Source organism: Prionailurus bengalensis, chromosome B4 (genome assembly GCF_016509475.1).
Source record: "Prionailurus bengalensis isolate Pbe53 chromosome B4, Fcat_Pben_1.1_paternal_pri, whole genome shotgun sequence".
In the NCBI taxonomy this organism is placed as follows: Eukaryota; Metazoa; Chordata; class Mammalia; order Carnivora; family Felidae; genus Prionailurus; species Prionailurus bengalensis.
The window spans coordinates 67,873,071-67,897,958 of NC_057358.1; the positions used below are offsets into that span (position 1 = coordinate 67,873,071).

The 24,888-nt window shown below is 34.8% G+C and overlaps 1 protein-coding gene across 1 annotated transcript in view; it reads left to right on the plus strand.

Moving 5' to 3' along the window:
- The window catches only part of LOC122473605 (mucin-19-like), a 102,135-nt gene that overhangs the window by 10,595 nt on the left and 66,652 nt on the right, over window positions 1-24,888 (plus strand). The window contains exons 10-28 of the mRNA XM_043564258.1: window positions 37-174; window positions 1,136-1,285; window positions 4,201-4,295; window positions 4,920-5,046; window positions 6,577-6,823; window positions 8,538-8,590; window positions 8,688-8,788; window positions 9,029-9,180; window positions 9,898-10,036; window positions 11,074-11,178; window positions 11,270-11,464; window positions 12,456-12,695; window positions 12,766-12,922; window positions 13,874-13,999; window positions 15,290-15,431; window positions 16,059-16,090; window positions 16,640-16,669; window positions 17,922-17,963; window positions 18,931-18,975. Of these exons, the coding sequence (XP_043420193.1) occupies window positions 37-174; window positions 1,136-1,285; window positions 4,201-4,295; window positions 4,920-5,046; window positions 6,577-6,823; window positions 8,538-8,590; window positions 8,688-8,788; window positions 9,029-9,180; window positions 9,898-10,036; window positions 11,074-11,178; window positions 11,270-11,464; window positions 12,456-12,695; window positions 12,766-12,922; window positions 13,874-13,999; window positions 15,290-15,431; window positions 16,059-16,090; window positions 16,640-16,669; window positions 17,922-17,963; window positions 18,931-18,975 (2,316 nt within the window). The remainder of the gene's footprint in view (window positions 1-36; window positions 175-1,135; window positions 1,286-4,200; window positions 4,296-4,919; window positions 5,047-6,576; window positions 6,824-8,537; window positions 8,591-8,687; window positions 8,789-9,028; window positions 9,181-9,897; window positions 10,037-11,073; window positions 11,179-11,269; window positions 11,465-12,455; window positions 12,696-12,765; window positions 12,923-13,873; window positions 14,000-15,289; window positions 15,432-16,058; window positions 16,091-16,639; window positions 16,670-17,921; window positions 17,964-18,930; window positions 18,976-24,888) is intronic.

Here is a 24,888-nt window from a genome sequence, read left to right on the forward strand (position 1 = left end):
AATTATTATTCTTAATGTTAATAATTATTTTAACAGACCAAATGCAGATCTTCAAAGCATCTTCCTCATACCTTCAAGTAGAAACAAACTTTCATGTAAAGATGCAGATACAGATTGTTCCTGTGATGCAATTATATGTTTCCATGCCACCCAACCAATTCACAGACACTGTAGGTAAGTCCCCTGGATATGTTTTTATTTCCAAGGTTCTAATGTTACTATCACTTATTTTAATTTTCAATTGTTTCTCAATTAATGACATTATGCATAAAGCATTTTTACTTAATCTTCCTTTCAATATTGCAGTAAAACAGTTTCAACTTACAGTAAAGATGGTTTTATTTATTACAAAACCTATTCCTAAATGGTTTTCCACAAATTTAAGGTTTTTAAATTAAGGTGTTTTAAAGTCAGGTTTGATAATATAGGATATATATCACTTTGCTAATGTAGATTACCAGAGCTTTTGCCTGTAGAAGATGAAAATATTATACTTAGACATCTTTTGAATATCAAGTTTCAAACACAAACGACATTACAATTTGTCTTCCTGCTGATAGATCACATGTTCTTATCTTTCACTGCTGTTTTCTGTCATAGAAATCAGCTCCCACATAGTGTCATGGATGTCAGATAAAACAAAACAGTGGCAAATCCCACAGCTACTAATTTCAAAAGTCTAAGCTTTTGCACCATGTCTTTACTTGAAAAGGTGACTTATTTATACATAGGGAAAAAAATGTAATCCCTGGATCCAGATCAAATGCATATGGCCCTTAACATGATTCAACTCTCCACACTACAACTGAAAATGTGCAGTCCCAAACATCCTATTTGTAAGCACGTTTCCCCCCACCTTGTCAGAGGAGGTTAAGTAAGCTATAGTGACAAACAGGAAACACACAATATTTATGGAAAATAGTGTCTCAGTGCTCCTGGTATTTGAATAAAATGGGATATTAATGTGAAGTGTCATGAATTTTGCTTGTATGTGTAAAGACTAACCAAGACATACACGCTCAGGTAGCTTCTATGTGTTTTGATTTGAGTGAAGAACTGAATATGAGGTGAGACTATGAATCCAAAAAGGTGAGTAGGGGAGGAAATGTTAAAATTTGTTTTGTGCTCTATACAGGACTCTGTGGTTCCTACAACAACAGAGCAGAGGATGATTTCATGTCAAGTCAGAATATATTGGAGAAAACGTCTCAGGCATTTGCTGATTCTTGGGAAATGATGCCCTGTCCTAAAGGAAACCCCACTTCGTGCATCAGTATAGAAAAAGGTATTGGTAATTGAACATTAAACTCTGTGATTAAATATTTGGTACTAGGAATTGTATACTTATTCTGTTAGTAATATGAGACTCTCAGATAATCCTGCTTTTAGCTAGTGCTTGTTTTACTGTACCTGTTTTACAGGGAACAGCGGAGAAACAGTCTGGCTGGCTGAGAGCGCAACTAGAAAACACATCTTTCATTGGGGAGGGGGATCAACATATTTGTCTTTTTCTATACGCATTCTTTTCCTTCTTTGACAGTTTTCTTCATAGCTATAGAGTAGTAGGGTTAGAGGAAATTTTACAGATCATTTCATTTATTATTCTTACCCTTTATTTTAGGCATGGAAATGATCATTGGTTGAAATGATGAGACTCCCCCAAATTGCTCAGCTACTTAACAATAGAGCTGTAGCTAGATCCACATCTCCTAACTACTGCTGTCATGTCTGTTAATTATACCAACCCCCAAATACAGATCTTACGAGGAAAACTTTACACTTGTAGGATTCAGCTCATGTTTTAGCTTACCGAAGATTTCCATAAATATTGGTTCCATTTATTCCCACAAACACTCATGAAGAGCACGGACGTAGTTATTATCTCCATTAAGGTTGATGTTGATAATGGACTCCAGATAGAGTGTACTTAATAAGGGTTAAAGATGAATCTGTCACCCAAGTATTTTATTTTTATTTATTTAATTAAAATATTTTTATTGAAGTACAGGTAACACCCAATGTTACGTTGATTTCAGGTGCACAGCATTGTGATTCTACGAGTCTATACAATATGTCATGCTTACCACAAGTGTAGCTACTGTCTGTCACCATACCATGTCATTACAACACAACGGATTACATCCCCTATACTGTACCTTTTATCCCTGGGACTTATGCATTCCATAACTACAAGTCTGTATCTCCCATTCCCCTTCACCCATTTTGCCCATCCCCCAATCTCCTTCCCCTCTGGCAAACATCAGTTTGTCCTCTGTATTTATCGGTCTGTTTCTGATAATCCAAGTATTTTGAATCAAAGACTTGCTCTGATTGTTCCCATACTTAGTGTTGTTGATTTTAACAAATACTTTAAGTTACTTCTTTCGTAAATAATGGAATTCAATGGAAAGTAAGTTAAAATATGTTGTTTATATGTTAATCAGTTGTCTCTAAATTAATCTCCATATTTGAAGCAAATGTCTGATCAGCTTTTGACAATATTTAAAAATTACAAAGCAATTTCTTTTGAAAGTTTCATCTACTTGTTTTGACTAATGAAAGGAGTTGATAGAAGCATTAACATCCACATGGTAATATGCATTTGAAGGTTCAATTTTCATGTTATTTTGTTTTGCAGGTGTTGCAATGAAAATAATTAAAATGCGAATAAATGAAAACAAATATATATCTCATAAGAACCCAAGCCAATTTTTGTTAAGGAGACTATATTAACACTTTTGAGAGCTATATAAATTAACTATTTCTATTTTCAATCTTTTATATTTAACTTAAAATAAAATAAGAAAATGAAACTATGCCGTAATAAGCTGTTAGTAATATTAACATAAAAAATGGTAAAACCTGGTTACAAGTTCGTCAAAATTTTAGGAATAATTGGCCTCAATGTCCTTTTATTTTTATTTATTTTTTAAATGTTTATTTATTTATTTTTGAGAGAGAGCGAGAGCACAAGCAGGGGAGGAGCAGAGAGAGAGAGAGGGACACAGAATCCAAAGCAGGCTCCAGACTCAAACTCACAAATCATGAGATAAAGTCAGATGCTTAACTGACTGAGCCACCCAGGCACACCTAGAAACAATTGGCCTCAATGTCCTCTTAATAGATTCAGTCAGCTTCTTTATTGCATCCTGGTGACAGTAACTTTTAAAGGCCAATTGAAAGATGGTTAAAAAAATTAGCAATCCTTCTTTTAGTCACTGACATCATCTTTAAGTATTTGCAAATCATTGAGCAAAGCATTTGTTACTCAGATGTTATTTTTGTGAACTTCATTTTCTGTTAATTTAATACAAGAAGTGATTTACGAAGCAACCAAATATCAATTCAGCCCGTAAAAAATAAAATGTGTGTTTGAATTGTTGATACTGCTTGTCCTAAAACTGACATGATTATTGTGGCAACGGGGCGAGGTGGTGCTGGTGTTGTGATGATTTCATTTTACCCACTTGCTATGTACCTGAATAAATAATCTGGTTCCCTTAGTCCCATTTTTTTTTGGTAGAAATTGCATTTTGCAAACAGGTTAACTGATTTAGTACAAATATATGAAGCTAATAAAGATTTTTCCACTTATTCCAGTTATGGAATAAGTAAGTCATTGGGTTGAAAGGAACAGCATAGGGAATATAGTCAGTGGTATTGGTATTGGAATAGCATCGTATGGTGACCGATGGTAACCACACTTGTGAACGCAGCATAATGTATAGAGTTGTCTAATCCCTACGTTGTACACCTAAAACTAGTGTAATATTGTGTGTTTGTACTTCAATTTAAAAAAAGAAAGACTTTGCCTCTTAGTTTAAGGTGTTTCTGGTTATATCATGCTATTTTTGTATATATTGATAATAAGTTAGATATGTTCTAGCAAAAACATTTTACTGTTTAACTTTTTAAAGTTTATTTATTTTGTGGTGGATGGGGGTTGGGGATGCAGCGAGGGGCAGAGAGCAAGGGAGAGAGAGAATCCCAAGCAGGCTCTATGCTCTGCTCAGAGCCTGATATGGGGCTTTATCTCATGATCCTGAGATCATGACCTGAAGCAGAATCAAGAGTTAAGCCCTTAACCAACTGAGCCACCCAGGTGCCCCGCAAAAACACTTTAAAAACACAATCACACATTTTAAATTAAAAATTATGACATTACTGATACTAATTTTGAGTGCATTAAATTTCTTCCAGAAAGATATGCTGAAAAGCACTGTGGAATTCTTCTTGATTCAAGTGGGCCTTTTGCTTCCTGCCATCCAATTGTGAATCCTAAACTATATCATGAGGTATGTGAGGGTCTAAGATTAACAGCTCTTTGCAAACTATTCTGATAATATCAATAGAAGCCTGTAGACATTAAAATTTTTCAAATAACAGGCACTGCCAGTACATTAAGACATAGCTTTAAACTTAACATTATTCAGTTGTTAGATATACTAATTAAAAAAAAACAGTACTGGCAAATAAGTTGGAATGAGAAAAATCTTTTTTTTAATGTTTATTTATTTTTTTGAGAGAGAGAGAGACAGAGCGTGAGCTGGGGAATGCAGAAAGATAGGGAAATAGGCCCTGAGTTGTCAGCACAGAGAACGACATGGGGCTCGAACCCACGAACAATGAGCTCATGAACTGAGCTGAAGTTGGACACTTAACCTACTGAGCCACCCAGGCACCCCTGGAATGAGAAAAATCTTGAATAAGTTCCTCTTTCTGAGTTTTCTAAGTTTGTGGAAAACTTAGTTAATAATTGATTTACTACTTTGCATATTTCAAAAGGAAGTATTTCCCAAAGTTCAAGACAGATTATTTTCAAGGAAGAGGAGTGGTTATAAACTGAATTAAGATACCCAGTTTACCTGTTCTTGTGAACATTTTCATAAAGTAATATGCATTTATTTCTTACCTTAAAGGAATGCAAAAAATACACTTGCACTTGTGACAACAGTGAAGATTGTTTGTGCACGATTTTAGGCAACTATGTAAAAGCGTGTGCTGAGAAAGAAACATACATAGTGGAATGGAGAACTGGACTATGTGGTGAGCAGGACAGGGGCTTTAGATGACTCCCTTCTCACTTTTACTATAGTGTGTGTGTGTCAGTGTGTGTGTGTGTGTGTCTGTGTGTGTGTGTAGTTTAGAAACATGTATTTACAAACTTGTACTTGTTTCTTTCAAAGATGATTTCCTGTTTTTTTTTAAATATGTTTGAGTTATCCATGCAGTTTTACTTCTTGAGTCTTTGATCTTGATTTAAATAAGAACAGAATATATACATATTTATATATTAACATGGGTTTCTGTTCAGTTATTATATGCTGAAATTTAATATTCCAACTCCTACTACATTTTGAAGTGTTAAATATTAGTGACATTTTTAAGAAAATAAAAATAACTAAATTAGGAGTTCAACTATCATATTTATTGAATCTTGCATTTTTTTAACATATTTATTGTAGTATTTGAATATGACTTCAGAAAAATACATGGCTTACCCAAAAAAAGAAAACTTTATAGAAATACATCTCTTGTAGATCACAATACCTCATAGCTCATTTCCCATCAAAGGTCTGTCAAGTTCACCTCCAAAATTTCTCTCAAATACATTCACATCTCTCCATCTCTATGGCCACCAACCTACTTCAAAAAAAAAAAAACTCTTTTTTTTTTTTTCTCTCTCCTGGGTTATTTCAATTGCTTCCTTTAATATCCACTTTTTCTACAAAGAAGTCAGGATAATCTTTAAAGTAAAACCAACTAAAACTAACCTGATCGGAGTGCCTGGGTGGCTCAGTCAGTTAAGCGACCAACTTCGGCTCAGGTCATGATCTCACGGTTCATGAGTTTGAGCCCGCGTTGGGCTGTGTACTGACAGCTCAGAGCCGGGAGCCTGCTTCAGATTCTGTGTCTCCCTCTCTCTGCACCTCCCCTGCTCATGCTCTGTCTCCCTCTGTCTCTTAAAAAATAAATAAATGTTAAAAAAAAAAACTAACCTGATCATTTGATATTTCAGTCTAAAATGAGTCAATGGCTTCTCATTGCTCTAAGGCTAAAGAGCAAACTAAGAGGGCCCTGCAAGTTCTAATTACTGATTTTGTGTCTGGGCTTATACCTTCTATTCTTCTTGCTCTTTGAAAGAATTTCCCTGTCTTCTGATGTAGGCTGTTCCCCAGGCATAGAATTACCTTTCTCTAGGAAGCTTTCATGCTCTACATGGACTGCAAGTTCCCAGTTGTACATACTTAGAGCTTCCCATCTTGCTTCTTTATAGCACGTGCCACAATTGTCCTTTCCCCAGAAATATAAGTCACATGATAGCAGTGTATTTCCTATCTTGTTTATGGGCTTTATCCCCAGCAGAATATGTAAACATATAGTAGGGACTCAATATTGACTGCAAATAAAAAAAGAATGAAAAATACCAGTGAACAGCAAGTAACTTTTTCTTGACTATTCATAACCTCAATTGTGAATAATTCACTATAATATCTATAAACATCAAGATGAAATAGAATTGCTACTTTTTCTGGATGCATACATATTTAATATTTTTTATTCCTATACCAACAGATCACTCTTGCCCAAGTGGCCTGGTTTTCAAGTACAATGTAAAAGCCTGCAATAGTTCTTGTCGATCATTGTCAGAGAGAGATAGGAGCTGTGATGTAGAAGATGTTCCAGTTGATGGGTGCACTTGCCCTGATGGAATGTACCATAATAATGAAGAGAATTGTGTTCCAAAATCTCAGTGTGACTGCTACCTAAATGACGAGGTCATACAACCAGGCAAACTCATCCATATTGATGACAATAAATGGTATGGAAATTGCATATATACTTGTTATGACTTTGAAATCAGGGGACTGTCCTTTCCAGAGAAATAGATGTCTCCTAAAGTCTTCTTTAGATCTACCACATTTTAAAATTTGTATTTATTAAAGTTAGTTATTGCTCCCTTTAACCTGATGTGCTCACGGCATCATAATGGCTCTAACTGATTTATTCTACTTTTGTTTGATTTCAAATACCAATATAAAAACATTCTAGCATGCCCTACATACAGAGGATGCAAAAATGATTTTATATTCAAACGATGTTTTCTAGTTGTCTCTCAGCATTCACCATTCAACAAACACTTATTAAATAGATATTTGCCATGTTCCAGGCCTTGTGCTGAGGGCTAGAATTACAAAGATGAAGGAACATTGCCTTTGTCTCACAGAATGAGCAGAGTGCTCACTTTTGCAAGGTTTGTATACTATAATATGGTAGCAGAAAGAGCCAGTTAGTGCCTGAGCAGATAAGAAGAACTTTTCAGAGGAGACTAGCACTTGAGTTTTACTAGGATTTGAAACTTTTTCCAGACAAAATTGGGGTAGGAAGAGAGATTTCCAATAGCGTAAACAGAACACACTAACATAGGAAATGCTTGAAAGTATTGCGCATGTAGGTTCTTGTTGGGCTGGAAAGGATTGGGCTGGAAAAGTAGACTGTGGCCAGGCTGTACTCAAGAATTTGAACTAAGTTCCTGGGCAGTAGGAGAAGTTGAAGAATTGTGACTTCTTGTAATGGCTAAGGAGATTGTGATTCTGCAGTTTTGGGCAAAGTTATTTATCTGTATCTTTAATTCCATAGGCAGAGGTAGCAACTCTTAACAATGTAACTGTAAAAATGAAGTAGCCATTCCAAGAAATTTTGGATACACCTTATCTCTTTTCTTTGGTTCCATGAAACTATCATTTAGAAATGGATGATTTTTTCTTGGCCATTTAAAAGGAAAGCATAGGTAAAAACCTCTTTCTATTCTATTCTAGCACACAAGACATTTGGTTGGGCTTTGATCATGATACTTTCTCTGTAGATGTTGAGGAATCAGTAGGTAGATTACCTTTTTAGTGAAACCTGGGCTACCGCCTCCAAATTATGGTTCCCTTTATCATTACCCTATTTCAGATCCCCATCACTACCATGATGGTTAAGTTGGCTGCTCTTTGCCCTGTCTCTGTGTCTCATATTTCTTGCACTACCTCTATAATGACTAACGTGAAGCATTATTCTGATTGTGCCACTTACCTGCTCAGGAGCTTTAATGGTGACAGTTGCCTGAAGAATAGACGTAAGCTTGCACGTCATTTAAGACCATCCAAAATCTGGCCCTGCCTTGCTTTTACCACTTCTCCCTATCCTACTTACTGCTTTCAATCCAAACAAGTCATTGGAACATACCTTGTTGTTTCCTGCATCACAGCTTTGTATCTTATGAGCAATTATCTGTTGGATCTAATTCATCCATCAAGATACAGCCATCCTTTTCATGTGTTCTCTGATACCCATAGAACCTTGCTTGTATATTCCTATAATATGCACAAGGCTGCATGTTATAACTGGGTGCGTGTTATTTCTGGGCAGTGTGTCTCATCCATCTACTTGGATAAAACTTGTGAATGAGGGGTAAAAGTTTCTCTAACAGTGTATTAAGAAGTTGTCATTGAAGTTTGATGTTTAAATGTATAATTTTCTTCTATTTCCAGTGTCTGTCGGGATGGAATTCTTCTTTGCCAGACTCCCATTGATTTAACCCTACGTAAGTGTTGAAATCATAATTTAAGCTTAAAATATCTACTTCGGTTAAACCAAGCACATCAAGAGGCCCTTGATTAACAACTTCCTTTATCCTGCAGAGAACTGTACCGGAGGGACTGAATTTGTTGACTGCAGGGACCCGAAGGCACAGAGAAGAGTTGACAGTACCTGTAGCACTCGGAACATACCTAGTTTTGATGTAAGGAACATGGCTGTGCAGTTAAACTTTTTGAAACTTTTCATTGTGTCAGGATAGAAGCCAACCAAAACATCATTGAAAAAGAATTCGAAGGTCATATTTATTGTGTGTTATTTTGACTTGTCAAATGTTGGCTCTAAATGGATACTTGGTATATAGTTATGCATGGTAAATGGATGCTGATAATGTGACATGTTACAGCAGCACCTGATGATGTATATTTTTTATTTGTTCCTATAGGAGAACTTGCCTTGCAAACGTGGGTGCTATTGTCCAATTGGCATGGTTCGAAATTCTAAAGGAAACTGTGTCTTTCCTGAAGACTGCCCATGTTCTTTTGGTGGACAGGAGTATGACCAGGGAAGTGTTACCTCGGTTGGCTGCAACAAATGGTGCATAATAAAGAATTACTATAGGGGTATCTGGGTGGCTCAGTTGGTTAAGCGACAACTCTTGGTTTTGGCTCAGGTCATGATCTTGCATTTTGTGGGTTCAAGTTCTGCTTGGATTCTGTGCTGACAGTGTAGACTCTGCTTCGAATTCTCTCTTTGTCCCTCTCTCTTTGCCTCTTTCTCTGTCTTTCTTGAAATAAATCAACTTTAAATTAAAACCTTAAAAAATAAAAGACTATTTCATATGTTTTGGATATTAGAAAGTATAGTCTGCTCTTATTTTATAGGAAAGAAGTCATACTTTGAGATATTGAAGAATAATGGTCAAATATAGTTAAAATGCTATTTTTTAAATAGAAACTATAATTTTATTTTTTATTGAAGTATTGTTGACATACAATATTTTATTAGTTTTAGGTGTACAGCCTTGTGATTCAACAATTGTATACATTATGCAGCGCTCACCACAATAAGTGTTGTTACCATCTGTTGCCATACAAAGTTATTACAATATTATTGACTGTATTCCCTAGGCTATATTTTATGAAATAGAGCCTTTATTTGGCATTTTCTATGGTTAACATGATATAATGAAGACAACTGCCAAATTTAAGTCAATATAAAACAAGGTTTTGTGCTTCTTTACAAAAACAGTGTGAGAATGTGAATCTTGGCATAATATAATTACCTCACTCTATCATTTTTTTTTTCTTTTAGTACTTGCATAAAAGGGTCTTGGAGCTGTACACACAATGAATGTCAAACCACTTGCCATATCTATGGGGAAGGTCATGTTAGAACTTTTGATGGAAAAAGTTACAGCTTTGATGGTCTCTGCCAGTATTCATTTCTTGAGGTAATTACTAGTGTGTTTTATCACAATTCTTCTATACTTAATAATTATTATTTATCTGCAGATGTTCTCTGGAGAATTTTATTCTCAAAATGTGAAATTTAAACAAATGGCCCCTTAAGTCTTTCTCAAAGACAGTACAATATAACAGTATCATGCTGACTTGGGAGGCGGTAGGTCTAGATTTCAACCTTGGCTCTACCCTTTCTCTGTTGTGTGACTTTGGGCACATTCCTTAATCCCTCTGTGTCTCCGTTTCCTTATCTATAAAATGGGGATGGAAACAACTTCCTTGAAACCAAATTTGGGCAAATATTGGAGCACATACTAAGTGCTCAATGAATGCTAGATATTTAACAACAGCGCTATCAGCAATGACAGTTACCACTTTATGAGTGCTTCTTTGCCAAAGCAAATTGATTACATTTAATCACTGCAATACTCAAAGGCTGATATTATTATTCCTATGATGCAGATGAAGAAATTGAGGCTTAGAGAGGTTAAGCAACATGAACTAAGTAGAAAATGTCGTATTCAAAACCAGATCTGTGTGATTCCAGAGTTCACACTTGTTACATGCTACTAAGCTGCTTCCTAAGTAATATCTAATTTCCTGAAATTTGGATTGTTTTATGCTTTAAACTTATATTGTTTTATATTTATGCAAATTTCATAAAAATCAGTGAGGGGAAATAAACAACTTTATCTAGTTATGTACAGAGCCTAGAAATAAATCAATGATTATAAGCCATGTTATATCATTTAAATACTTATGTAATATGTTATAATTCTAAACTTTTATAAAATATTACAAAAGGACCGAGTGAAAGCAAATTAACTAGGTTGGATTCAGCCAGGGAGGGCTACCTCTCCATATATGCAGTTAAATTATTGTCTTCTGGACATTCCATAACACAGCATATGGTAATTTATTGAGTTTAAGGTATCACTGTCTAAGAATTCTTTGTCTGATGCAAATATTGTAATTGAGTTCCACGTCCCTGATATTTATAAAGTATTATGATAATTTACTTTTAAAGGATTATTGTGGTCGTGAAAATGGCACATTCCGTCTCTTAACTGAAAGCGTCCCATGCTGTGAAAATGGGCTTACATGCTCAAGAAAAATCATAGTTGCTTTTCAGGTATGGTACTGTTTCTCTTTATATATTTTTTCTCTCAGATTATGAGTGGCCAAATAAAACTGATATTATAAGTCTGTCTTTTAATTTATAGGATCAGAATGTTGTTCTGCACGATGGGAAAGTAACAGCAGCCAAAATTACAGAAAGTAAGGAATGTGAAATCAATGGAAATACATATTCTGTACATACTGTTGGCCTGTACTTGATTCTGAAATTTTTAAATGGAATAACCATAATTTGGGACAAGAATACAAGAGTTTCTGTTATACTGGATCCACACTGGAATGTATGTATATCACTAATAAGTGATTAACGGGGAAACAAAATAACTTCTGTTTCTGCGAACTAGAGACAATTCATCAGTGGAAAGTGAGAGAGTGGTAGTTTCTTCCATAGAATAAGCCTTCCACAACTGTTCAACCTTATGATGAAATAAGAAATGTAATCAAAGATGATAGGACCTGGTGAAAACTAAATGCAATAAACCTGAAGCGTTCTAGTTTAACCATATTTGGTTACTTGAGATTATTGCATAATACAATTTTAAGGTAGCTGGTGAATATATAGAATTAAATATATTTCTTAGAACAAAAATTCTAAGAGGCTAAGAGTCTACTCATGTATGATTTGAAGCTAGTGAATATAATTATTTTTTAATAATTCTTAATGCATTTATATTATTTGATACTAGATCATTTTGTGATATAGGATATCGGGTTAAACAGTACCAGAATCTTATCCACAGATTTTAATTTCCTTCTAAAATTTGGAATTTAAAATGGATTTATGGTGGGGGCACCTGGCTGACTCGGTCAGCAGAATATGTCAACTCTTGATTTCAGGGTTGTGAGTTTAAACAACATGTTGGGTATGGAGCTTACTTAAAAAAAAGGGGGGGGCACCTGGGCGAATCAGTGGCTTGAGTGTCTGACTCTTGATTTTGGCTCAGGTCATGATCTCATCGTCATGAGATCGAGCCCCGCATGGACTCTATGCTGAGTTGGAGCCTGCTTAAGAGTGTCTCTCCCTCTCCCTGTGCCCCTCCCCCTGTCACATGCTCTCTCTTCAAAAATAAAATAAAATACAAAATAAGAATAAAATAAAATAAATAAAGTAGATCTATGATACTATAAATGATCATAACATCTTTACATATCTGTCTCTGTATACCACTATAGTGCAACTCACTTGTTAATTTTCCCTTCTGATCTCATCTCTTCATATATCTATATCCCTACTACAACCTACTTGTTAACTTCCCTTTCGGATCTCTACAGGGCAAAGTATGTGGTCTTTGTGGAAATAACAATGGTGATCTCAAGGATGATTTCACAACACGATATTCATCAGTAGCTGCTGGAACACTGGAATTTGGAAATAGCTGGAAAACCAGTCAAGAATGTTCAGACACAGTAGCTCAAGCTTTCCCGTGTGACTCAAACCCATACTGTAAGGCCTGGGCTGTGCGGAAATGTGAGATCATCCGGGACAGCACCTTCAGAGACTGCCACAGCAAGGTAGTATGGCTCTGAGAGCAGGGACCTGCACAGGCTTTGCTCCCAGAGACTCATGGGCCGTGTTCTCTAGGTGGACCCCAATGCCTACTATGATGCATGCATTGAAGAAGCCTGTGCATGTGACATGGAAGGGAAGTACCTGGGATTCTGCACAGCTGTGGCTATGTACGCAGAGGCGTGCAGTGCGGTTGGAGTCTGTGTCAGGTGGAGAAAACCAGAGCTCTGCCGTAAGTGAGGTCCATGTGTTGTTCTTATAAAAGGTAATTAGATAGCATTGTTTGGTTAGGTGATCAATCTTCTTTCCATATTTTCTATAAAATACATACTCTTGTGCCTAGAAAGTTTTCAAAACATGTTAATATGTTTATGATGGGAAAAATCCCTATTTTAAAAAGTATAGCACCTGGCACAGTACATCAAATTCAGTTGGAGTTTCTGAAGTTCTTATAACAGGGGAGAAATTAAATACTGATGGAAAGTATCTCTTATTCATACTTAGATGAACAATGAATTGTTTACCTAACTTGGTGTAGCCATATATCCTTGAACATTTACCTCATCTACTTTGGGTTCAAGTCCTTACACATTATCTTAAAAACGTTTATAGAGCCCTGGTCTTGATACATATATTGATATATATGGAATGTGATAATTTTAGTAGAAATCAGCTCTTTCCCTTCTAATGGAAAGTATTACGAGAGAAAATATGACAGATGAGAAATATTGACATTGAATCCACATTTTATTCTTTATTATGCGAAGTGTTATATTGAAATCTTTAGTTACCTCATTCAGGAACTGTTATTTACATATTAAAGGAGCCTTCTTTTCCCAGAGATTTATTTTTGCTATTTAGTCTTGAACAGTAAAACTATGAATCTAGACTGTGACCTAAAATACCTTAAAATGGGAAAATTAGTGTTTACTTTTCTACCCCAAACCAACTTTGTGAGGTGTCAAAGGAAAGTGCTGTTTTGATCCTATATGCTCCCCCTCCGTTTTTTGTGAGCTATTTTGGCTTATCGGGCAATTTGGATAAAGCCAAAGGAACCTGATAAGATAGAATGATATATGCTAGGTCTGTTTATTTGTTAATATCATTCAAAAATGCTTTGGAAAGGGAAAGGTGAAAATTGTTACATAATAGATGGAAGTAATTTGATACAATTAAATTACAGCTGTCTACTGTGATTATTACAATGCCCCTGGGGAATGCAGTTGGCACTATGAACCTTGTGGTACAGTGACTGCAAAAACTTGCAAAGATCAAGTTATTGGCCAGAAATTTTCTGCACTTTTAGAAGGTAAGGTAAATTTTAGTAATATCCATGAAGTAGTGCGAATTATATTGATATTTGAATACTGAAAATGTTATTTCTGCCAATTCAGAATCTTACATTTTACTATTTATTTATATATTCATTCATTCATTCATTCATTTACTTGATGTTTATTTATTTATTTTTGATGGTGAGGGGAGAGAGAGGGAGACAAAGAATCCCAGCCTGGCTTGGTACTGTTCCTGTAGAGCCTTACACAGGGCTCCATCTCACAAACCACGAAATCATGACCAGAGCTGAAATCAAGAGTCAGATGCTTAACCGACTGAGCCACCCCGGTCCTCACATTCTGTACTTTAACGGATAGGCATTTATACTTGTTATGACATTAATATTTCTACATAAGAAACATTTTCTCTAGGGGCCCTTGGGTGGCTCAGTCGGTTGAGTGGCCAACTTCGGCTCAGGTCATGATCTCACGGTTTGTGGGTTGGAGCCCTGCATTGGGCTCTCAGGTGACAGCTCAGAGCCCGGAGCCTGCTTCAGATAATGAGTCTCTCTCTCTCTCTCTCTGTCCCTCCCTCATTCATGCTCTCTCTCTGTCTCTCTATCCTCAAAAATAAATAAACATAAAAAATGAAACATTTCCTCTAGACATATATTATCTGTTTAATAAGACAGACAAGCAGTGGGGAGAATGCAGTGCTTCGGTCCCATTGTCAATTTTTATACCTTTCATTAGACAATATAGTTTGTTGAGAACGTAGTTTCAGAATGCAATGTATTATATAGTCCAATTAACTATATCCCACACGTCATCAGCACTTTGTTCTTAGCATTTCATATCTTGGAAAGGAAGAAGTGGCAAGAAAATAAGAAGATGCAGTAACTTCCCAGAGTCACCTCTGTGTTAGATCCCAGTCTCTGAGATCTTTTCAGCTCATTTTATTATGACACCTGGATCTTCATCTATCCTTACAAAAAATAGATATTTAGAATTGGCATTCGCTTTTCAAGATATGTATTTATCAAAGTGTTGTATTACATTCAACATCATACCATCATTAAAGTTGCAAATTATTTTAAAATACTTCAGGAAACATTTTAGAAAAATAAATCAGTGAAAATGTATAAGTTCTCAGTTCTTAGGTTGATATTCCATTGCAAGAAGATCTGAATCCTGAATCCAAAATGATATCATTTTGCTATTATCTACTTCAGTTCATGTAGGCATTTAAGTAACTTTACAAATATGTAATGCAATGTGACAAGTTTCTGTAAACAGAAATGAACCATGGGTCATCTTTCATACAGGATGTTATGCTAAGTGCCCAGATAGTGCTCCTTATCTGGATGAGAACACCATGAAATGCGTCAGTTTATCTGAGTGCAGCTGCTTCTATAATGATATCATACCAGCAGGTGGAGTGATTCAGGATAACTGTGGAAGAACATGGTACATTCTCTATTAACTTTCTAAGAAGCAATTCTGTTCCTTGCATTTTCATTTATAAAAAAAATTAAGTATACATGTATAATTTTTAGCTTTCCTGTTTCTAAATGATAAGGCTAGCATTAGGTTCAATTTTCTGTCAGTAATGCTAGTTATTTCATATTTTCAGTAAATCCATGTGTCAACAAATGGCTTGTTAAATCTTATAATGAGGAAAACAGGAACAGAAAATGTCACTGGTAATTTTGGGTAAAAAGAAAGTTTTAATTCTATAAATGCAAGATCATGTTTACAGGCTTCAGACAGTGACATGGAAGCAAATAGGAGAAGTCTCTACAAGAGCAGCATGGCCAAGATGTCAGGTTTAAAGCTGAAAATGTAAGAACTAACTGTACAGCTTGACTGCAAAGCATTTTTTTAGGTGTCAAGAACACTGCAGTGAAATGATTAGGAATAATGGTACAGTACACCAAAAAATAAACGTCCTTTGGGGAAATGATTATTTATTGTTCCCTTATTTGGTATTGTTTCCATTCTCATGGTTAGACTATTTTTTGTTTCAAATTCAGGAGGTGTATGCCAGTAGGAGTTAAAATTTCAACCTCATTTTTTTTTTAATTTAACTTTCAGCTATTGCATCGCAGGAGAGTTGGAGTGCAGTGGTGAGTCTTTGCATTTTATTCTAATTGAATTAGGGAAGACAAGGTATGGGGTTTGGGATCCTTTCAGATCATCAACAGAAAAAGGAGTAGGTACTTAAGGCTTAAACTGCTCCTCCCTCAGTGGTTTGGACAATTCCATTGCTGTGTATTTGTTCATGTTGTGTCATTTCAAAACCAATGCTGCCAAGGCATTTCCAACAACTAGCAAGTAGGTAGTCCTCCTGCTGCATGGAAGCCCTTGCCTATCTGTAGGCTCTGGGAATTAAGGCAGTAAGACATCACTCAAAATAGATTCATGAAGGGATGGAGCTGAAAGGTCAGGATTAGATAAGATAGAATTAAATAATTGAGGGATCACTCATGAGCAACAAATCTTAAAGATGAATCTCAATAAGCTTTAAAAAAATATATGAGCTACTCCCTGGTTTGTATTAGAAATTGCAGGGAGTAAAATAAACAAGATACAAATAATTCATTGGCAATTTGAGATTTTAGACTTTTTCACCCTTTTTCATTCTTCTCAATAATAGTAACTTATGTTTATTTCAGAAACTGCTCCTACAAATTCAACATTCACAGGTAAAATCATCATGGTTTTCTTTTTTAAAGTTTTAAAATGTTTATTATTTTTGAGAGAGCGAGAGCAAGAGAGGGAGACACGTAATGCTAAGCAGGCTCCAGGCTCTGAGCTGTCAGCACAGAGCCCGACACAGGGCTCAGACTCGTGAACCATGAATCGTGACCTGAGCTGAAATCTGACGCTTAACCACCTGAGCCACCCAGGTGCCCCAAATCATCATGGTTTTCAATGTGTAGCTCTGATTTCTTTTTGTGGATAATCCTTTACAGTTTCACATCAGTCTATGCCAGTGAAAAATATGGTGGTAAATCTGATACAAAAATTTCAAATTAGAATGAACAGTTACTAGAAAATCTGTCAAAATGTTATTTCATTTTACTCTAGTGTATTCAGCTAGGAATATGATTAGAACATATATTAGGTAATATATGCTTATTAGTTAAATATCATCATCCAAAGCTTGACATTTTTAGATAATAATTGGAACACGTGGAATGAAAATGAGTTAAATGTGGTCTCCCATGGAGTAAAATTTTAAAATCATGATTACACCGGGAGGTAATTTAAAAATATAGAAATAAAAAGTTACTTTCTTTTTCTTAACTCTTATATCGGCTGTAAGCTCCAAGGACGTTTCAGTCATGTCCACTCAGGAAGAGCGCTGACAGAATGCAGTCTAATTTTAGCTTTGGGACTTGCAACTTACTGGCAATATAAGCATAGTTAGAGTTGCTGCAGTACACTTAACCGTATTCCTGTTCTGTGTGATGCAGGGGGAGTTTTATTTCCTGTAGACCGATATTCAGAGATATCAGTGAAGAGATCGTGGAGTAAATTGGAAGCCTTATATTTTGATACTATATTTAAAGTTGTGTTATTGTCTGTAAAATGTTATTTAAATTTTTAGTTATTATTGATCACTTACTTACAGCTAAGGTATCCCACGTCAGGGTTCTGAACTTTATTTCTTGGTCCTTAAATAGGCCTTATAAAATTCCTGTGAGATTTTGGTTAAATGATAAAAACAGAAAAATTATTTGGGGGGGCATACAATAAATACATAGAATTATTTGTGTTGATTTATTTTTTTATTTTTTTTTTATTTAAATGAGAGATTATTTTGTCACTTAACCTCTGAACACAGGTTTAGAAATTTTCACTTAGTTTATGGTAAGTGATTTTTTAAACTAAATTTCCTGGTAAAATTATCCAAGTAATTTACTTTTCTTCAATAATTTCTTCCCTACACAGTTTCAGCTACAACAGCTACCTCCATATTAAGCACTGAAGCAGGTAAAAAAAAAAAAAAAAAGTTTGCCTTTTAGCTTCTAAATCAGCAGCAAAGTGAATTTGCAATGTGGCAATTTGGCCCTTTTTTCAAATTTGTCATTCTCTATTTATTTCCTAAATGCCAGATAGCAGGGTCTACATCCAGTTATAATATTAGTGAAGAGCATCTTCCCTATTCAGAGGTTATGCATCCTAAAAAGAACATTCTCCGTACTAGTTTGGAGAAAGTGAAGAAAATTCTACTACTGAAGAGCATTCTATGTTAAAGTCTTTAAAAATGATTTACAACTTATCCTTTACTAATATCAAAGAATCTCAATGTTAATTGAATGATTTGTAGTAAAGCAATAGCCTAAAGACTACAAAAAGTGTTTTGAAATGTGTGGACATCTGATTAATACATTTAACTGTTACATTTAATCATTTATTTGCATTAGACATATATGTAAATACATCTTTAAATAAATACTTTTAATTTTGTCTTTTAACACAATTTTAACATACATTTCCAAATATTTGCCTCCTTCTTTGTATAGCAATAACATTGGTGACCAGGAGCTCAGGTGCAGGTAAGCCATAATCTTTACCCACAACTTAATCAAGAGGGCATTTACAAAAAAACAAAACAAAACAAAACAAAAAACCCAAAAAACAAAACTTCTTTTTGCACTATTATATCTTTCTAATGACATTTTATGGGGACTTTTGTTTTGTTTGTTTTTAAGAATGCTTTAGAGGAAGACCTTGGAAAAACTGTTATGCAAAATGTGTTTTCTTGACCTTTTACTTGTGGTCTATGGATTTGAAAGCTTTAATTTTATACTTTAACATCTATCCACCTATATGATTAAATTTCTTTGAAACATTAATTTCAAGTTGACCCATTTTATACATGACCATAGATGTTCTCAGAAGCATAATGTTCCCTCTGTGCAAAACTAATTATTTTCCATTGTTTTCTCTAAATCAGCAGCTTCCATTCCAGTGATTACAACATCAAGCAGCGAAACAATAGGTGGGTGAATCAGAAAACTTGTAAAATACAATGCAGGGTTTTTTTTTACATATATTAAACTTTTTTTTAACTTAAAGCCTATTTTAATCAATATACCCACTTGTTTATATTTAGGACTTTTTCTTCCCCACCTGAATACTTTCACTTTCTCCTATTATTTATTACTTTCTCTATTAAAAAAATGGATATATATTTACATGCACGATATGTTTTGAGGTAAAATTGACACATACCATTATATTAGTTGCCGGTGTACCTCATAGCAACTTGGTATTTATATATATTGCAAAATGATCACCATGATAAGTCTAGTTTACATCCTTAAAGTCTCAGACCATGTTTTGCCATACCTGTATTCCCAAATGCACCTAGTCCCAAGCTGTGTAATAGTTATCATTCATTAAATATTTGTAGAATAAATGAATGACTCTTCTTTTTCCCCGTCCCAAATTTATAATTCAGGTATTTTTTAGGGTGGGGGGGCAATAGAATTTCTGGTGAAGGTTAGACTATTGGTTAGCTATTATTGTATTGAAACTCTTACAGTTTATACATTCATTCATTGCAGTTAATCTTCTTTCTATAAAATGCAAATGTACACTGCAAAATCAAGACTACTTTTGGATTATAATTTTATATCATGATATAGAATTACAACTATAATTTTGGGTATTTTGTAATTATCATCAGTGTCTGATTTATTTGGTAATTAATATATTTCTTATATATTCAAAGGGCAAATATACTTCTTAAGTATCAGCCCATCACAGTATGGAATATCATTAAAAATGCCTAAACTAACATGTTTAATTTTTGTCAAACTCTCTCTCATGTTGCATGTTATTAGCAACACTAAGCACTACTGAGTTGTTCAGTGTAAATCTTGGAAAGACTGACAGGTTTTAGAAGTATTTTTCTCTATTCTACAAGTGTAAGTGTATTTCCCAAGACATAGTAAAAATTTCATCCCCAAAGTCCTTCTATGTTGTTTCTTATACTGCAGAAAATTTTTCTGGCCATGTATTATTTCAGTCATTAGCAATGACTAAACTTCTAATTCTCATCCCACTTCTGTTTCCATGAAGATTAATTTCATTTTATATAGCTCTCTTTTAGTTAAAATCATTTGTTCAGCTATTAAAACTTTTGAATATTGTGACCATTTAAAGAAATAGAACTACTCTTGACTATGGATTTGATGCATTGTACAGTTGTGCATGAGTCATAAGCAATTTTGATAACTATTTCAATGTAAAGATGTTATCTGCATCCTATATCACAGTAGGTATTCAGAAATATGAAAACTGGCTTGATTTTTGTTTAGTTTATACATGTATTTCCTTTCATTGTTTTTATATCCCCAAGAATTCAGTTTTGAACATAATATTATGGAAATTTCATTTTGTCGACACTTTGTATTATAGCAAGCAAATTTTTATATAAAACAGCAGGTCATGAATAGATTACTGAAGTAGTTTTTGTGAACAACGGATGAAATTGTAGATGTAAAATGTTTAATTTACCTTAAAACACTACAAAAATTTCATTAATTATGTTCACCATAGTATTTAAAAAATCATAAATCTAATGTATAGTTGAATTATAGGAGAGATTACCTGGCTGATTTTCCCCCCCAGAATTCATGAGGTATTAATTATAATTTATGCTTAGGCTTCCCAAATCCTAGTGTTTTATTTCATTTCATTGAATTTCTAGCAGGTATTTCATGTTCCAGAAGTATAATATTAATAATTTACTAAAATGCCACTTTAGTACTATTTTGTAAGATATAGCTAATAACAACTTTTTAAAAACAATTTATTTATTTTTTAATTTACATCCATGTTAGTTAGCATATAGTGCAGCAATGATTTCAGGAGTAGATTCCTTAGTGCCCCTTATTCATTTAGCCCATCCCCCCTCCCACAACCCCTCTAGCAACTCTCTGTTTGTTCTCCATACTTAAGAGTCTCTTATGTTTTGTCCCCCTCTCTGTTTTTATATCATTTTTGCTTCCCTTCCCTTATGTTCATATGTTTTGTATCTTATAGTCCTCATATGAGTGAAGTCATATGATATTTGTCTTTCTTTGACTGACTAATTTTGCTTAGCAAAATACCCTCTAGTTCCATCCATGTAGCTGCAAATGGCAAGATTTCATTATTTTTGATTGCTGAGTAATACTCCATTGTATGTATATACCACATCTTCTTTATTCATTCATCCATCGATGGATATTTGGGCTCTTTCCATACTTTGGCTATTGTTGATAGTGCTGCTATAAACGTTGGGGTGCCTGTGCCCATTTGAAAGAGCACACCTGTATTCTTTGGGTAAATACCTAGGAGTGCAATTGCTGGGTCATAGAGTAGATCTATTTTTAATATTTGAGGAACCTGCATACTGTTTTCCAGAGTGGCTGCACCAGTTTGCATTCCCACCAGCAGTGCAAAAGAGATCCTCTTTCTCCAATATCTTTTGCCAATATCTGTTGTTGCTTAGCCATTCTGACAGGTGTGAGGTGATATCTCCTTGTGGTTTTGATTTGTATTTCTCTGATGATGAGTGATGTTGAGCATTTTTTCATGTGTCGGTTGGCCATCTGGATGTCTTCTTTGGAGAAGTGTCTATTCATGTGTTTTGTCCATTTCTTCACTGGATTATTTGTTTTTTGGGTGTTGAGTTGGATAAGTTCTTTATAGATTTTGGATACTAACCCTTTATCTGATATGTCATTTTCAAATATCTTCTCCCACTCTATTGGTTGCCTTTTAGTTTTGATGATTATTTCCTTTGGTAATAACAACTTTAAAGGAGGGTTTACTGTATTCCAGTGATTAGATACACTTTTTCATTCATTATCTCATTAAATCTCAACAATTGCCTGATTAAGTAATATTCTGTGGACCCCTCTGTCTTCATCATTTTGCAGGGAATGAGATACAAAGAGCTAAAATAATTTTTCCAGAGTTATAAAGATCAGAAGAAAAGGAATTTTCTGGTGTGATACAGAGAGAAACTAGCATTGTTTTTCTTTTCCTTATTATCCATGAAATACAGAAATTATTATCAGAAATTATCATTTCAAAGACATAAATCATTAAGGTCTCCCCAACATTATTCTAAAATCAGGAGACAAAAACAATTTTTTATGTTAAAATTGTCCAATTGTGCCACAAATTGTGTGTGTTTTTAAATAAATTTAGTCAAATAATCCCAATACACAGAAAACATTGCTTATCAAGTTATCAAATTATTGAGACATTTTCAGCATTCGTTAATAATGTATTTATAGCTTATCTTGTTGCTGGAATAAATCTGCAAATGCTTTTTTCCCAGATGAACTGAGGCAGACAAAATTTTGATTATTAATTAAATCTCAATTTTAAATGAATGATAGTGGTAAAACTTGATTTAAATTTTAGCTTCTCATTCACTGTCCCATATCTTTTCTGAGACTATGCCTATATCATTTATATCAAGAGGAATTTAGAAGTTACTCAAGTAATAACTTATTTAGTTTCCCCCAAAAAAGCTGTGACTGGTAGGCTTGGCTCATACCTCTCATTCATCTTGGTGGATTCTATTAACTGGACAATCATAAATTGTCTACCTCAGCATGTGCTATAGACTCCTGGACTGGGTACAAAATATTCAGAATAAAATGGAAGTTTCTGAATTTTAACAACCATAAGAGACAACATGTCCATTTACTCCCAACTCAGGAATCATAACAATCTACATGAAGTGAGGATGTCAATCAGAACAATCTTAGAAAATACCAATCATATGTTTACTGGGAATTTTATTTTGAAGTTCTAAAAGGAAAACAAAAAAAAAAAAGCCAAGCCTGGTGATGTTGTTTTTCATTTTCCATGTAAGAATAAGATATTTCATTTTAAGACATACCAACATATGTTTCCTTTTTAAACTTGTTTTTTCTAAATTCATCCAATAAGCATCATAATATAGTAAAAATAAAACAGCTTATAGTATTTGCCTTTTAAAAGAAATACATTCTTTTTGTGGAGTAGTTGCCTTACCAATTGTAGACTTGAAAGCTACATTCCACTTCTTTTACTGACGTCCATGGTTTAAAAGTTGAACAGCATTTGACAAACTGGGATGAATCCATAGCTACATAATCATTTTTTGTTTTTCAGCTTTCTAGGGGTGAACTGCTTGATCAGTGATGAGAAAATGGGTGCTGAAATAAGGGTTTTGTCCTCATCACTGGCAAAGTTTCTTGTTACTTTCTGAATATAGTATACATCAACTAAAATATTTAAATGGCTACTTAAAAGTAAACGTTTAACATTTTCCAGATATTATAGCTAGGAAGACACATCATTTTGAATATGTACTGTCTCTTCATGAACTCTCGGAAGTAGGTAGAGAGATTTCATTCTTAGATATGGGAACCCATTTCACCCAGAATTTTGGTTTATAGTCTCAGTGTTCTAAGTGTAGTTTCATTTTGGATAATATGTTAGTATGTTTGAATTGAACCAGTGTGATTCATGGGTTGATTTAATTTAGTCAAAGCTTTTCTACTTTTATTTTCTACTTTGTCTTAAGATTTCAATTTACAGTTATAAAATTTATAGGTATAAAAACCTATATTTCTTGAACACATAGGTAAGGCTTATTTTTATCTTTTTTAATGTTTATTTATTTTTGAGAGAGAGCGTGTGTGCTTGCACACAAGTGGAGGAGGGGCAAAGAGAGAGGGAAATAGAGGTTCCAAAGCAGGTGCCACACTGACAGCTGAGAGTCCAATGTGGGTCTCGAACTCATGACCTGAGATCATGACCTGACCTGAGCCAAAGTCGGATGCTTAACCAACTGAGCCACCCAGGTGCCCCACGATTGATTGATTGATTGATTGATTGATTTTTTAAATGTTCATTTATTTATGAGAGAGGGAGACAGAGCATCTGAAGCAGGCTCCTCACTGACAGCAGAGAACCCAATGCAGGGCTCGAGCTCACAAACTGCAAGATCGTGACCTGAGTGAGCCAAAGTCAGACACTTAACTGACTGAGCCACCCAGGCGCCCCAAGATTTATTTTATTTTTCGAATATAATTTATTGTCAAATTGGCTTACATACAACACGCAGTGCTCATCCCAACAAGTGCCCTCCTAAATGTCCATCACCCATTTTCCCTCTCCCCACCCCCCCCATCCACCCTCAATTTGTTCTCTGTAATTAAGAGTCTCCTGTGGTTTGCCTCCCTCCCTCTCTGTAACTTTTTTTTCCCCCCTTCCCTTCCCCCATGGCCTTCTGTTAAGTTTCTCAAGATCCACATATGAGCAAAAACATATGATATCTGTCCCAAGATTTATTTTTTAAAAGAGACTGGGCAGAAGGGCAGCTGTTGGCCATTGTCTTGTTCAGTGGGTGAAGTAATTTTGATCAGGTACTAGATGAAATACTTCCCTGAATCAAGTACTTTTTACTGATCATTATTATTTTTTAATCTATAACTTGAAAAGATTAAACAAATTATTTTAAAGTTTCTTTCCGGGGCGCCTGGGTGGCGCAGTCGGTTAAGCGTCCGACTTCAGCCAGGTCACGATCTCGCAGTCTGTAAGTTCGAGCCCCGCGTCAGGCTCTGGGCTGATGGCTCAGAGCCTGGAGCTTGTTTCCGATTCTGTGTCTCCCTCTCTCTCTGCCCCTTCCCCGTTCATGCTCTGTCTCTCTCTGTCCCAAAAATAAATAAACGTTGAAAAAAAAATTTTTTTTTTAAATTAAAAAAAAATAAAGTTTCTTTCCATAAATTCAAATGACATTTCTCAAGTGGATGGAAGGCCAGATAAGAGAAGTGACTAGGTCCTCAGGAGAGGGATTGATGATTTATTTGATTTTATATTCAAGCATCTTGTATAGAAGTTATGGTATGATTATACT